Source organism: Pipistrellus kuhlii, unplaced genomic scaffold, assembly GCF_014108245.1.
Source record: "Pipistrellus kuhlii isolate mPipKuh1 unplaced genomic scaffold, mPipKuh1.p scaffold_m20_p_17, whole genome shotgun sequence".
Lineage (NCBI taxonomy): Eukaryota > Metazoa > Chordata > Mammalia > Chiroptera > Vespertilionidae > Pipistrellus > Pipistrellus kuhlii.
The window spans coordinates 19,539,094-19,553,921 of NW_023425482.1; the positions used below are offsets into that span (position 1 = coordinate 19,539,094).

General features: G+C 37.3%; 1 protein-coding gene across 1 annotated transcript in view; it reads right to left on the minus strand.

The window, feature by feature from the left end:
- Nucleotides 1-673: 673 nt before the first annotated feature.
- Nucleotides 674-14,828, minus strand: part of LOC118720516 (cytochrome b5 type B) — a 28,465-nt gene continuing 14,310 nt past the window's right edge. Inside the window, exons 4-5 of the mRNA XM_036440526.2 lie at nt 6,825-6,853; nt 674-4,257 (exon numbers count right to left, since the gene is read on the minus strand). Of these exons, the coding sequence (XP_036296419.1) occupies nt 4,164-4,257; nt 6,825-6,853 (123 nt within the window). The 3' untranslated portion in view covers nt 674-4,163. The remainder of the gene's footprint in view (nt 4,258-6,824; nt 6,854-14,828) is intronic.

The window sequence follows — 14,828 nt, forward strand, 5'->3', positions numbered from 1 at the left end:
CCAAATACTCAGCACCAGGAAGAATGCAGTGACATGAATTATTATGGCTGTAGGTTACACGTTAGATTCAAAAGCTAATAACAACAACAGACTATGCTTTCCGGTTAGCGGTCCCCCAATTCACGTGACGGTGAAGTAACGAAGCCCTCGTGAACTGTCTCGTTAGGAATGTTACAAGGCTACCCGTAGGCTCTAGAAGTAATGAGGAAAATGGTTTTATTTCCCTTGTTTTATTCATCACCAGAACTTCAATCTCGGTGTTTAATTTTCCCCAACAGCTTAGCTATTGCCAAGGAAAACAGTCATTTTAAAGGCTGGCATCGCAGATAACAAGATCATATTACCTTGTACTGGCTTCTCTTTCGCAGACGGTTTCCGTAGAAGCACAACTCCCAACGTGTGTACCTGGGGGCCCCTTCCCATCCATCAATACAGCAAGTATTGATCTGTGCCTCCCAAGTATCAAACGAGCTATTCACTGCAAGGAGAGCGCTGCGGCAGGAATCCTGAGCCACATCGCATGGCAGGGAACACAGCACAGCACAGAACCGGGGGCTTTCAAGCTTCTCGGATTCTTTTCCTCCAGAACACCTGAAGATCGCAAAGACAACACTCTACTCTCTAAAAAGAGTTGTGTGTGCGTGTTTTTTTAAATAACCGGAGTCGGGGCAAGAAAAGGCAAACAGTATCTTTATTGTGTGTAGTTCTAACAAACATTCACTGTGCGCACATTCCAGCAGAGAGAGACAAAGATCTTTGTTCAAAATGTGTTGAAATAAAATAGGTAAACAAACTCCATTATTGAATACACAAAAGGAATGTTCAATAGTACTCGTTCACAGTCGAGGGTGAAGTAAAAAGGAAGTCAAATAATCGAAACAATGTTTTGTCAAAACAGCCAACGTAGAGGAGAGATGCAGGCCCGAGCAGCTCCTAAAACTCAGGAGTGAGAGGCTAGATGGAGGGTGGGTGACTTCAATACCACTCTGCTTCTTGGAACTTCCCTCTGGGATCACCCCAAATTCCAAACCGGGCTCTTTCAGAGCACAACAGCCCACTGTGACCAAACTCCCCATTACTTTTGTGATATTTGGCAACCGAGTGAGATGGTTTAAAAGGAATCAATTTCTCGCTGAGACATGTCTGGACCCATTTCTCTGGGGGAGGAAGTAATAAACATTAACATTCTGCATTTTAATCTCCTACAATGGAATTTAACCAGATAGCTATCACTTGAGGTTTGAAGCACGAGATAGCAGGGGTAATGTTAGACCTGGCCTGTACACAGCATTTCTCATTGCTCCCCATCAGAACTGATTGACTATAAACTCAACAATGCTCTTCTTTCACAACATATGCATTTAGGACTGCCCAGAGAACTTTACAGATTCAAATTATAGGTTCTAATGGATTTTTGTTTCTGCTTAAGTACTCAAGAATTAAAACACAGTATTTCTTGTCTTTACAAACGTAGGTTATGTGGAAACCAAAATTCTTAAGAGTCAGGGGCCAGGAAATTCTGGAGACCTGGGACATCCCTATTTTGATGGCACGATTTTTCCCTCATCTGCTTTTTTGATCCCAAGCCATTAAGTGCACAGTATGGTACGCAGCCGCACAACCAAACACCCGAGACCAGTTCCAGGGAGCACGGCCAGCCAACAGGGGCAGGCCCCACCTCTCCAGAGGGGTTTTCACGAACCGCCAATGTTGAGACTGTCTCGAGAATTCGAGCCTACCTTTTAAAACAAGTCCTTTTGGATGGATCTGGCTAACACACTGTGTTACTTTATTGTTTAGAAAAACCTCTGCAAACTCTCACACAAATTCTACCTTTCTCCTGGGCTGTTTATGTGGGCAGAAGAAAATAGTAAACGGACCCAACGGTGTGTTTTTTATAATATAAAGTGACATTATAGTACAATGTCACTTTATATTAGCAGTTCAAAAGCAGTCCTGGTTATCGGATGAATTTCATAGATGGTTAGAGACAAAGTCTGAAAATCTTTTCCTCTGGCTCCGAGTCCAGAAAAAAAATAGGAAAAGATAACTAATATGAAATAGAAAAACATACACCTTTTGCATTGGTGTTTACCCTAAAAATATTTTTTTAAATCAATTTTCTTAAGACTACCATTTTTTTAATGTTTCTTATAAGCCAGATGTTTTTCATTCATTCTTGGAGACTGCCAACACACTTTTGATTGATCCAAGTTATCTTCCGGCTTAGTTTTAGTTTGAATGTTCCCTTCCAACTCCTCAATACTCTTTTGTTCTTTACTTCTACCCCAATGGGGCCCCGTGCAATCATCCAGGTTACACCGATTGCATACCAATCCGTCTTCAAGGCAACCCTGCCTTGCCTTCAAATGAAGGAGCATCAGTAGTTCCAACACTTTCGCTATATAATAAATACTTTTCCCAATAAATTGTCTTACAGAGGCATCTATAATACATACAAAACATTTCCTAACGATAGAAGCTTGACTATATCATAAAAGATATATAAACGTCAGCCAGCAATCCCAAGACATTACTCCATAGTGTCATATCCAACTGTGCAAAATTGGGTGATATTATTTTGATGAATTCTGATTCAGTCAATTGCTGAATCACAGGATACAAGACCTGGGTTGAACTTTTTCTTAAATAGTTTGCATGGGCAGACGCTCTGCTGGGTAGTTTCCTGTCTTGTCAAATCCCTGGCAAGCAGGGAGCAGGAGGTACCACGCAGGGCCCACGGACCTTCTTGAACTGCGCTGCTCCTGCTGCATCTGACAATGGCTCAGCAGCAGACGGGTAATCCTCTGAAGATGGGGAGAAAAATCACCAGCAGCGGCTGGCAGAACACAGTGTGCTGACTCCCAGGTGTTTCCACAGGGGGAAAATGTAAAGGCAAATATGCCAAAGACATTCTTGAACCAAAGAGAAACAATAACCTAATTCTCAGTAATAACCTACTCTTCATGAAACACTCGTCTGAGAAAGAAAAGAAAAAAAAGCCTACCAGTGTTTAAATTCTCAATAAAAAAACAACAAAACCACAAATGGCAGCCAGGGAGGTAAAATGCAGAAGAAATGGAAAACATTCTTCTGTCACCATCTCCCCCTTTTAACTGCCACTCGACTTGTCGTTCATTTCACTGGGCAAACAGAAGATCAAATACCGTACCTTTGATCAATGTGGAGTCTCTTACTTTCATTAAAACAGGAAATAAAAAAATTTGCTAATCAATAAACCAAAAAACAGTAAAAAAATCCCTGGTAAAGCTCTATATAGAGAATTACAAATTTATATTTTACCAATAAAAATGGTTGAGGGAAAGGAAAAATAAGAAAGGGGGCTAGAAACTGGTGCCAAACCAAAGTAAAGGATGAAGTCTGGTGCTCTTTCTCAACTCCTGTCCCACAGTGGTGTTTTTCAATATTTTTCAGAGGGAAGATTGCTATGAATTCGCCCTATCACTCCAATCCATCTCGTTTCCCTGTTTCTCTCCACTCCGAGTAATGAAAGGGAAGAAAGCGTAACTCTGTTCAGCACCAGGTAGGGGACAAGGTGGTGGCAAGAACTACCTGCTGCCCTCGCTCGGGAGGGAGGGAGATTATCACGTGGCTCTTTTTAGTTTTAACAAATATAAACAAGGACTGAGGTCCTTTGGCAGCTGTGTTTTAAGTTATAAATGCACAACTTACTTCAGGAATTAAATCCCTTTTGACAAACAATGAAATGAAGTCAAATTTTAAAATAACAGTATTTACTGAAAAGAAAAATGGAAAAAGAAAAACTTCAAAAGTAGAGTAAACCGCTGTGTTAAGAATATCTAATGTGCAAAGTACTGGAAAGCAGACATTTTTATCCAAGGGCAATGTGGTTAGGGCACATGGACGGCAGTTATTAACAGAAAACTCTGAAATAGAAAGATGCTCGTGAAAACCAGTGAGGACAGGACACTGAACAGTGCGCAGGTGCTTCGGGAGTAAGGCTCTGAGGAAGGAGGACAGTCCCCAGCTTGGAGGTGGATGCGCAGCCAACCGTCTAGGCTCCGGGTGGGGGGGGAATACAACTGGGAGGATTTCAGAACAGGGCACTGCTGCAGCCTCCAAGTGAGTCTCTAGCTTCCGCTCCCAAGTGGATCTGCTTTCCAGACTTCGGCAAGGCCTCCTCAGGAGGATTTGCTGTCGGACGGGTAGTAGTAACGGTACAGAAAACCTAAGAGAATGGCGCCTATGATGGGGAGAATCCAGTAAGACCAGCAACTAGAAGTTGGGGGGGAAAACAACAACGACATAAACATTTGATACCAAACATTCACCATCTTTCAACATTCACATTTTAATATTTATATGAATACGTAAAAGAGTTCTGGTTTACTTGGGGAATTTTAACTGCTTTTATCACACAGTAGTAGGAGAAGAACAAATGTGTGGGTTCTGTTTTGACAGTCACATAATGGCTCTTTTGGGTTACGAGATTATGGTAGTTTAAATTTTTCTTCTTTGGGCTTTGTTTTTCATATATTCTACATTTAACACTTTAAAACAGAAAAAAAGCCACCATTTTATATGTATGTAATTATAAATTTAGAAGCATTAACTTCTAATACAACTATTGGCAATATCTGCCTCACATGTAAATTTAATCCTCACAATGCTATGAAATAGGTTCTACTATTAGTCTCATTTTTACATAGGAAATACAAGTTTTGCACCCAAAATCACAAAGTGAAATTAGTAAATTAGAACCAGCAGTCTGATTCCAAACACAACCTCTTAATTTCTAGTTAAGTTTGGACACACACACACATTCTCTCTCTCTCTTTCTCTCTTTCTCTGGACACTAATAATTACAAAACACACATGCACACACACTGAACATGTTACTAGTTCTAATAAAGTCATATAAGAGATTTTCCTTAGGAGTTTCAGAACAGTCATTCTCCTTAAAATAATTCTTCTTCTCTAGAGCTTATTAGCACTGCTGGTTTAAAGGTGCAATTCCATGACCCAAATGACCTGGCTACCTGTCTACTTAAGACATATACAGTTTTGGATTTAAAGATTTTGAAGCCAGCCGAAACCGGTTTGGCTCAATGGATAGAGCGTCGGCTTGGGGACTGAAAGGTCCCGGCTTCGATTCCGGTCAAGGGCATGTACCTTGGTTGCGGGCACATCCTAAGTAGGGGGTGTGCAAGAGGCAGCTGATCGATGACTCTCTCTCATCGATGTTTCTAAACTCTCTCTCTCCCTTCCCCTCTGTACAAAATCAATAAAAAAATATATATATATATATATTTTAAAAGATTTTGAAGCCAATAAAAACAGCTTAGATTCAATAATAAAAAGTATTATCTTTGCCTAAACATGCCTAGCACTTTGTACATTTAAGTATGGCAAAAGCTGCTCTGAACAAGATTAGCATATCAACCAGGTACCTTTGTCTTTAAAAAATATTTTTTTAAAGCAAGGATTGTTGAGAAAACAATGAAGAGAAATTTGTTAGTACAAAAGACCAAGTGTTATGAATATACCAGAATGAATTAATTCATTTTATTAATGGTTATTTTCATTATTTCCTATATTTTAAGGTCTTGAATAATGCAGTGAACATTCCTGGTATACTTTGCTCTTAAATACATCCCTAGAAATGGCATTGGGGGGTCAATAGTTATTCATAGTCAAATTTAATAGATAATGCCAAACTATTTTTCCAAAGTGATTGTGCCCATTTATATTCTGCTAAGAAGAGCCTAAGAATCTTTTTGATCTACTTCCTGAACAATTCCTTTGATTTCTAAAATTTTAAATGTTTGCCCATCTGGTAAGTATGAAATATACCCAATGGTTTTAATTTGCACCTCTCTGATGATAAATAAAATTAAATCTTTCTTTCATGTGCTTATATTTGTGTTTCTTCTTAAGGTTCTTAAGTTGTTTTTCCTTCATATTCTACTAAGTTACTTTTTAATTGATTTATAGAAATTCTTTATGTATTCTGCATAATAATTCTTAGTTTCATCTGTAGCATAAGTCTACTGAAAGTTGATGGCCTTCAAATTCTTTGTTAAGCTTAAGTCATTAATACTAAGGAAGCAAAATTTACTGTTTTCTTCAAGTTAGCACTTTCCTAACACTCTGTCCATCACCTCAAATAAAAAAGACATGACACTTTTTTTTTGAGGGGGGGCACATTTTCTCTCTCTTTTTCTCTGAAACGCTCTAAATGTGACCTAAGAAAGGTGAAATAGGGGGCTATGTAATCTCCATAAAGGTTTTTACAAGTCCAGGATTCCGCAGTTATCTCAAGTAGAAACATTTAAAGAATGGTAAACTTATACCTTTCAGAGCTGTATTACTGATATTAGTGCAAAGTAAGCAAGCTTTTGAGAAAACCCAAATTTCTAAATATGACCGCAATACATAATTTTTTCTTCTGTAGAATGTAATAATAGTACCTATTTACAGTGATTGTGAGGATTAAGTGACATTAAGTTTTAGGTGGAAGTTGCACAGCTGAGCTGAGCTGCAGGGACTGGGCTTGACTCAATAGTAGTTACTTGTGCACACATATAGCCTCTTACTGAGTGTGATTCCAACTTGATCTAAAAATTACTCAAGGCTTCTTTTGAGATTACTCAAAATGATTAAAACTGTAAAAATTAATTTTGCTAATGCTAAGGAACTTCTGAATGTGCAATAATTTTGGCCAAAAGAAGAATTAACTGTCAAACAGTATTCTTAGGTTACGTCATACAGGTAGATTTATGGAAGAACCTCTTGCCAGACATTATATTGAGCAGAATGAAGTGCATTAAAGGGATACTAACCTTCCGCATGTGTCATTTTTTGAAGGGTCCTGACGAATATCCATATTTAAAAATGACAAAACAAAAAGAATGAAGATTAACACAGAATACATAAATCTTCTTGCTTAACTATATAAACTCTGTAGCTAATAACAGAACTTCACCTTTCATGCAATTTGATGTTTACAAATCTATATGCAATGGGAGTACTGGGAATTCTATTTCTGATAATATACTGGTATTCCTTAGTGAAGAACCATTAATGAAATAATAAATGACCTAAACATTCTTTAGATGAAAAAAAAATGCTAATGATAAAATTATATTGAAATGGACCAATTTGTAGTCACAGTGATACACCTAGTTTAGTAGGGCTTGCCACTGGCAGTAACTAAGATTAAATATTTTGAAAACGTATTTAAAAAATAAAGGCTTGCCTTGTGATATATAGATTAACTGTGAAATGCTCTATAGCATGAAGTTGATTGTTTTGTGGCTTACAGAAACGAACTGGCTTACTCTCTGAAATCATAACAATTATGATTAGAGACCTTAGGGCTTACTTCATAATAAAAAGGGGAAGAATGAAGTAAATGAAAAGGAAATACTAAAATAACCTTAAGAACAAAATTTTGACAACAAAAAGAAATGAAGTACACTTCATACTACTAGTACAGCCTTGAAGACATTATGCTAGGTGAAAAAAAGCCAGATACAAAATACCACATATTATTTAAGTCTGTTTGTATGAAATGTTCAAAATAAACAAATTTAGAGGTGGAGAGCAGATCACTAGTTTCCTAGGGCTCAGGGAAAGAAGAGTTGGAGAAAAATTGAAAATGACTGCTAATGGTTTAGGGTTTCTTTTTGGAATGATGAAAATGTTCCAAAATAGACTGTGATTATGGTTGCACAGCTCTGTGAATTTGCTGAAAACCCTTAAAAACAAAATTCTGATGAATTAAATGGGACCTGAATTCTCTATATAATAAAAGCCTACGTGACCATTTACAGCAGACGTCAGTGGGACATCCCCTGAGGGTTCCCGGCTGAGAGGGCGCAGGGCTGAGGAAACTCTCCGCCCCGCTGCATGAATTTCGTGCACTGGGTCTCTAGTATCTTAATAAAGCTGTAACTAAATTTTTTTAACTCAACTTAAATATCCAATGAAGTTATTGATTCTAATAATTAACTACATAGTACAAAAGAGCCTCTTACTGCCAGAGTACAATAACCCACCAATATAGGCTACTGTTGCCCAAAATATCATCTTTGCCAATATGTAGAAACACTCCAGGGTATGAACACAGAATATTAGCTCTGCTTAACCACCACATCAGACTTCTCCCAGAATTTTAAAAAAATCTACATAATGGCCTAGATACTTTAGAGCAGACCATGAAATGAGTTTTAATTTCATATATCCAAGACACAGTCATGCAAATGAATACATGCCCAAACCTGAAAGAAATTAGCCTACAGGCAAGTAAAAGTTCCAATAAAAATTTTTAGATAAACCATATTAATATACTACACTTCACTAAGACCCTTATTAAGATGATTCCAGTTATCTGGGTCATATCTATTAGAATAGCACAAATTGGGCTAATTAAAACATGTCACAGATCAATCTTTGAGAAATACAACAAATGTTTTATAGATTTGGAAGGTGGTGGTAGTGATGATGGTGTGTGCATTGAGTTAATTTATAATGCTGCCTTTTAAAAATATTCCACTATAGCAGTCAAGAAATAATTGAATTCCATCAAGAAAATGTCCATGGTTGCCGAAACTGGTTTGGCTCAGTGGATAGAGCGTCTGCCTGCGGACTGAGGGGTCCCAGGTTCGATTCCGGTCAAGGGCATGTACCTGGGTTGCGGGCACATCCCCAGTAGGGGGTGTGCAAGAGGCAGCTGATAGATGACTCTGTCATCGATGTTTCTAACTCTCTCTCTCCATTCCTCTCTGTGAAAAATCAATAAAATATATATATTTTTAAAATGTCCATGGTCTTTTATGCTTTATCCACATATAAACCAATAATTTATAAAACAAAAATTATATAGTATTTTTTTAAATGGGATGATTTGCAAGGTTTACATGACAGCACTATGGGGTAATAGATGTATTATGATTTTTAATCTGCAACACATTAAAAGCCATAGATATAATTCATATAAAAGGATTCTCTTGATTTCAATGCTTTTAGCCTCTTTTATAAGCAAAACCTTAGATGTGTGCTAATTAGAGTGAGTCTTAGTGTAGTAAACAAACTGAGAAGAGAGAAAGAGAACCAAACCATAATGCTGAAATTGTTAAGTTTCTAATAAGCAGTAATAAAATTTTAAATGCGTTTTTTAACGAAATATTTCAATCCCTGTTTGAAAATCACTCCATCCTGCAGTGCTGGGTGGTTCAGTTGGTTAGAGTGCTGTCCCTATATGCCAAGGTTGTAGGTTTGCTCTCCAGTCAGAGCATATAATAATCGAGCAATTAATGCATAAATAAGCGGTACAACAAATCCAAGTCTCTCTCTAAAAATCAATCAATAATTGAAAAAATTAAAAAAAAAGATCAACCTTTCCCTGGAGTCAAAAAGACCAACTACCCTAACATTGGAGAAAAGAGAAAGAGGCATATTTTCTCTTTAAGATACTGACAGCCAAGTAAATACCAAGCTACAGTGACTCCACTTTTAATCAACGATAATGAAAGAGTTATTTAAGACACTGCTCTTCGTAGCCAAGTACCTCAGCCAAGTTTGGAAAAGAGACAAAACAAGTTATTTTTAAGTTTACAAAATTTAAAAAAAAAAAAAAAAAAAAAAAAAAAAAAGGTCCTAGTAACACAAAACCTTCCCTCACCACCCTTCTGGCTTTCTATACAGTTTCCCAGTTCTCATTTCCACGCTAAAGCTCTGTGCTGAATCTAACGGATGTTTAAGTGAAATTCCTACAGTTTATGACTGACTTTAACTTATCCCTTTGGGTGTTTTGGCTGGTTTTTGTTCTTAGAGCCCGCAGTTTCATTTACACGCAAGATCTTTGGAAAAGAGAACAGGACTGATCTGGATCTGGCATGGAAAGTAATAATTCCAGTACTATATGATTTTAGTTACAAGAGAACAGATCAAATCCAGAGTTCTAGCCAAAGACTTACTAAGTAATCAATATGCCTGTTTTTTTTTTAATACTCCAAGGACTTTGGAATACACTTCCAAACAACCAAACTGCTTTAAGTCTACTCAGATTTTAGTTCAAAATGAACAGGAATTAACATGGGAGAAGAACACATGCTTAAAAAATGGTGTTCTGTCACCAGGACATAAACATAGGGAACGATGTGCCAGAATTATGATTATAAAGCATTAAAATATACAAAGGGGGCATTATAAGTGTATCTTTGGCCTAAATAGTTTATATTCAGACTTTCAAGGGTTTAAATAAAAAAGAAATATAAGATGTATAAGAAGTTTGTGTTTTAATTCCTCAACTGGGTGTTTGCTATTCCAAGAGGATTTAGGCATTTAAAATTAGAAGTGGATTTTAAGCCACAGGACACCTTCAGCAAATTTAATGAGTGCTTGGGTGGTCCGGTAGTTTTTATAGCTTTTTATTTAGAACACGTTGGTATCTATGTGGCCAGTACCTATGAAAAGAAAACCTGGGAACTTTTGGCCTCAGACACTACTGGAGAGGATTTTTCCTCCTTAATACAATGGACTTCACCATGAGCTATCACCATATGAATTTTAGTACTCGGTTCATCTTACAATATAAAAAGTTTAAGTACTGAAAGGACATGATTTCAACATTTATAATACCATCAATGACACAGAAATGTGGTATGGATCTTGAGGACTGCCTTCTCATGAAGGCTCTAATCCTATACTGTCTAATAAAAGGCTAATATGCAAATCGACCGAATGGCAGAATGACCAGCTGCTCGCTATGACACGCAGTGACCTCCAGGGGACAGACACTCAACACGGGAGCTGCTCCCTGGTGGTCAGTGCGCTCCCACAGGGGGAGTGCTGCTCAGCCAGAAGCTAGGCTCACAGCTGACGAGCACAGCGGCGGTGGTGGGTGGGGGCCTCTCCCGCCTCCGTGGCAGCACTAAGGACATCCAAATAATGGCTTACGCCTACTGGGCTCGGGCCTAAGGGGGCAGTCAGACATCCCCCGAGGGCTCCTGGACTGTGAGAGGGCACAGGCCGGCTGAGCCCATCCTCCCAGTGCACAAATTTCATGCACCGGGCAGCTAGTGCACTAAAATTTCTTTCTGGATGAGAATACTGTTTAACAATTACTGTCTTCAAAGCATATATCACTAGAGTCAACCCAGTCAAGGAAAAAATATTTCCCTGTTGATAAGGACAAAATTCAAGGATGAAAAACATCCTCTAAAACAGATTTCTACACAACTTTCTCAAGAACCCACTGTGATACAATATATATGACGTAACTGGAAAAAAAAAATTAAAATTAAAACACTCATATAATGATTCCTACAGAGACCCAAGAGGGAAAAATTGGTTATAACATGGGAGGGCTGATTTAAAATGAATGTTATCTTACATTGTCTTCTAACTCCTTGTTTTGCAAAACTACATGTCATTTCTAAATAGAAGGCTACAAGAAGACTTTAATCCTTGAGATCCCTCAGCAAAGGGTATTTTGTCTTTCAAAAGTGATTTTGCTATTACACATTCAATGATTTATTTCAAAAGATTATGTTACAAAATATAAATGTTAGACAAAAACAGGAACAAAGTAACCTGACACAATTCTTTAGTAAGTGGTGATCACTACTCATCTACAGAACATCTACCTCCCCGTTCTAAACTATAACAGATTAGGCTGTAAGTATGATAGGAATATTCAAGAATTCTTAAAAGGAAAATTTTAGTATAACATACCCAATAACTACGTTACTTAAACAATGTACCCTTTTCTCCCATAAGGAAGTAAAATGACTTTTATGTATGGATAATATGTTATGTATGTGTAATAAAAAACTATATGTATAACACAAGTAAGTAGCATCTAGGAGGAAAAAATGTATATGCCTTTAAACCCAATGTATAGATTGCTTCTAATATTATGTGAAATTTCCTGGATTTCAAAAGCTAAACAAGTTTAAAAATTATTTTTAAAAATCTTTTTAAAAATGTTTAAGTCTTTATGGAGACAATTTTGGTGTTTTGTTGTTTGTTTGTTTTAAAAAAAAAACAGCTCAATGCTTGTTACAGCAAATGTCATTTCATTAAAACTTTTGTCTATGAAATAATAAATATCTATTTAAAAGAATGAGGAAGGAAATAAATAAAAAGAAAAAAAGAATGAGGAAGATCTTTATGAACTGATAAGGAACAATCATTAATATAAAAATGATTAAGTAAAAAGAAGTAAGGTGCAGAATAATATAAGATTTTTTTTAAGGAAGGGATAGCTGCTCTATCAATCGAACAATCTATCTATCCATCCATCTATCCATCAACCTATTTATACTTATGTGTGCACAGAATCTCTCTGGAAAAGTAAACAAGAAAATGGTAACTGTTTACCACTGGGTAAGGGGAACTAGGAGACTGAGAGTTGGGGACCAGAGGGAATCACATTGGTCAAGTTATTGGTTCTAGTAATCATAATGAGATTTGACTAGTGAAGAAGGTGAACTGTCAAGTAGGTAATATCTATTGAATAAATGAGACATGGTACCTGCTTTTTTCGTCAGGATAGCATATGCATGTACCTTCATCTCCTGAACTGATGGCAGTAATAAGACAGCTAATGAAGAAGTAAATGCAGCCGAAACCGGTTTGGCTCAGTGGATAGAGCGTCGATCTGTGGACTGAAAGGTCCCAGGTTCGATTCCGGTCAAGGACATGTACATTAGTTGCGGGCACATCCCTGATGGGGGGTGTGCAGGAGGGAGCTGATCGATGTTTCTCTCTCATCAATGTTTCTGGCTCTCTATCCCTCTCCCTTCCTCTCTGTAAAAATTCAATAAAATATACTTTTTTTTAAAAAAGCCGAAAATGGTTTGGCTCAGTGGATAGAGCATCAACCTGTGGACTGGAAGGTCCCGGGTTTGATTCAGGTCAAGGGCATGTACCTTGGTTGCGGGCACATCCCCAGTAGGAGGTGTACAAGAGGCAGCTGACTGATGACTTTCTTCGATGTTTCTAACTCTCTATCCCTCTCTCTTCCTCTCTGTAATAAATCAATTAAAATATATATTTTTTTAAAATGCATACTCAAAAGAGAGATTTCATGGACCACAAGGTGTCTAGATTACTTGCAGTATAGTAGGCAGGCAGACAAACTGGCACAGAAAACACTAAGTCTGTTTCCAAGACAAGTTTTCATAACCAAAAGCAGATCAGAAAAATGTTAGGTCAAATATGAATAGAAGGTTGATGGCTCTCAGCATGGGGACTGATCCAGCAAGGGAAAGTCACAGAGACAAAGAGGTTTTTTAACTACTGTAGTTAATTATCTTTGACTGAAGCAAGTAAAAAAAAAAATTATCTATTGCCAGATCTGTTTTTTAAGCTTTTCCATTTTAGTATTCTAATATTTCAGGGCCTTGAACCTCAGGCATAATAATCTCAAAAAAACCCAAAAACCAATGATAACCATTAATTATTTACCTGCAAAAGCAGTATAAAAGGTAGTTTCAAAAAAATCCGGGGAAAAGTTCCTGATTTATACTCTGAAATAGCAATGTTGGGTGTTTTTTGTGGTTGTCTTTTGTTATTGAGGGGTGGAGAGGAGTTTCAGACAGGGAAGAGATATGGAGCTGTGGAAGGAGAAGTGGAGAAATAAAGGAAGGGTGAAGAAGTAAAATGAGAACTATCCCATAAGGCAGGCTTTTTTAAAAATGACTTATTTATAGAGATTCAGAAACTCTTAACCAAAAGAAAGTATTAATAAAATTAACATTACATCTATTTCTTCATGGTGAATATTTAAACTAGGACAAAAAATTTTTTTAGAGACACCTACATCTTAGGCACAGAAGTGCCTATTTAAAACCTCCATAAGAAATAAATTTGAGGGACCAAGAATTGCTTCTTGGGCCTGAAATCAGGTTAAACTACAGCTCTATGACAACCTATGTAGGTGGTCTTAAAAATTTTCCAGCAGGCTTTTTTGCTTGCCTGATCTGAAGTACAGCAGTGTGACTGGAACCACTCAACTGCCAGACTCCCTTTTTAATGGAGACTGTGCTTGGGGTACAACATTCATGAGGAAAACAGACACTTGAAAACACTGCCTTTAATCAGTTTAACCCAGGCAGGAGCCAAACTGCATCTGGAGACTTTTAAATTATTACAGAACTTGGTGAGCTGAATGGGTTTCTTTTTCTATATTTATTCTTTTTCTATATTTTCTAAAAGGTCCAAGCCTCAACAATTTTAATTTAACTGAGACATCTCTAATTAATTCTTTGACCTATAGAAGGCAGACCGCGCTTTTCACAAAGGAGAATTAATAAAAGTTCCCCATGTTTCCCAATGAAAGACGGACATAACATTCAGCAAAAAATCTGGTGCTTGGCTACCTGGGTTACTTTAAATGCAAATTCCAAAGTCCTACCTCCAGGAATGATGAATCAATAGTAATGGAAGCCTAGGAAATATACATTTCAGAAAACATGCCAGAGGAGCCCAATAGAGGTGGCCCAAAGAGCAGAATTTGAAAATCACCACTCTCCATTCCTATTACTTCATGCTGTATTACCAAGAAAGGAAAATGCAACAAGAAGCAATTTGTAGACTTCTAGACATTATAATTCCAAAAATATTTTCCTTTTTAAAAAAATTGATTGATTGATTTTAGGGGGAGAGGGAGAAGCACATGGATTTGTTGTTTCACTTGCTTATGCATTCACTGGTTGATTCTTGCATGTGCTCTGACCAAGGATTGAACTCACGTATTGGGATGATGCCCTAACCAACTGAGCTACCAGGACAGGGTTCTATTGTTTTAAAAGATGGGCTACTTTCATGTTTACTGA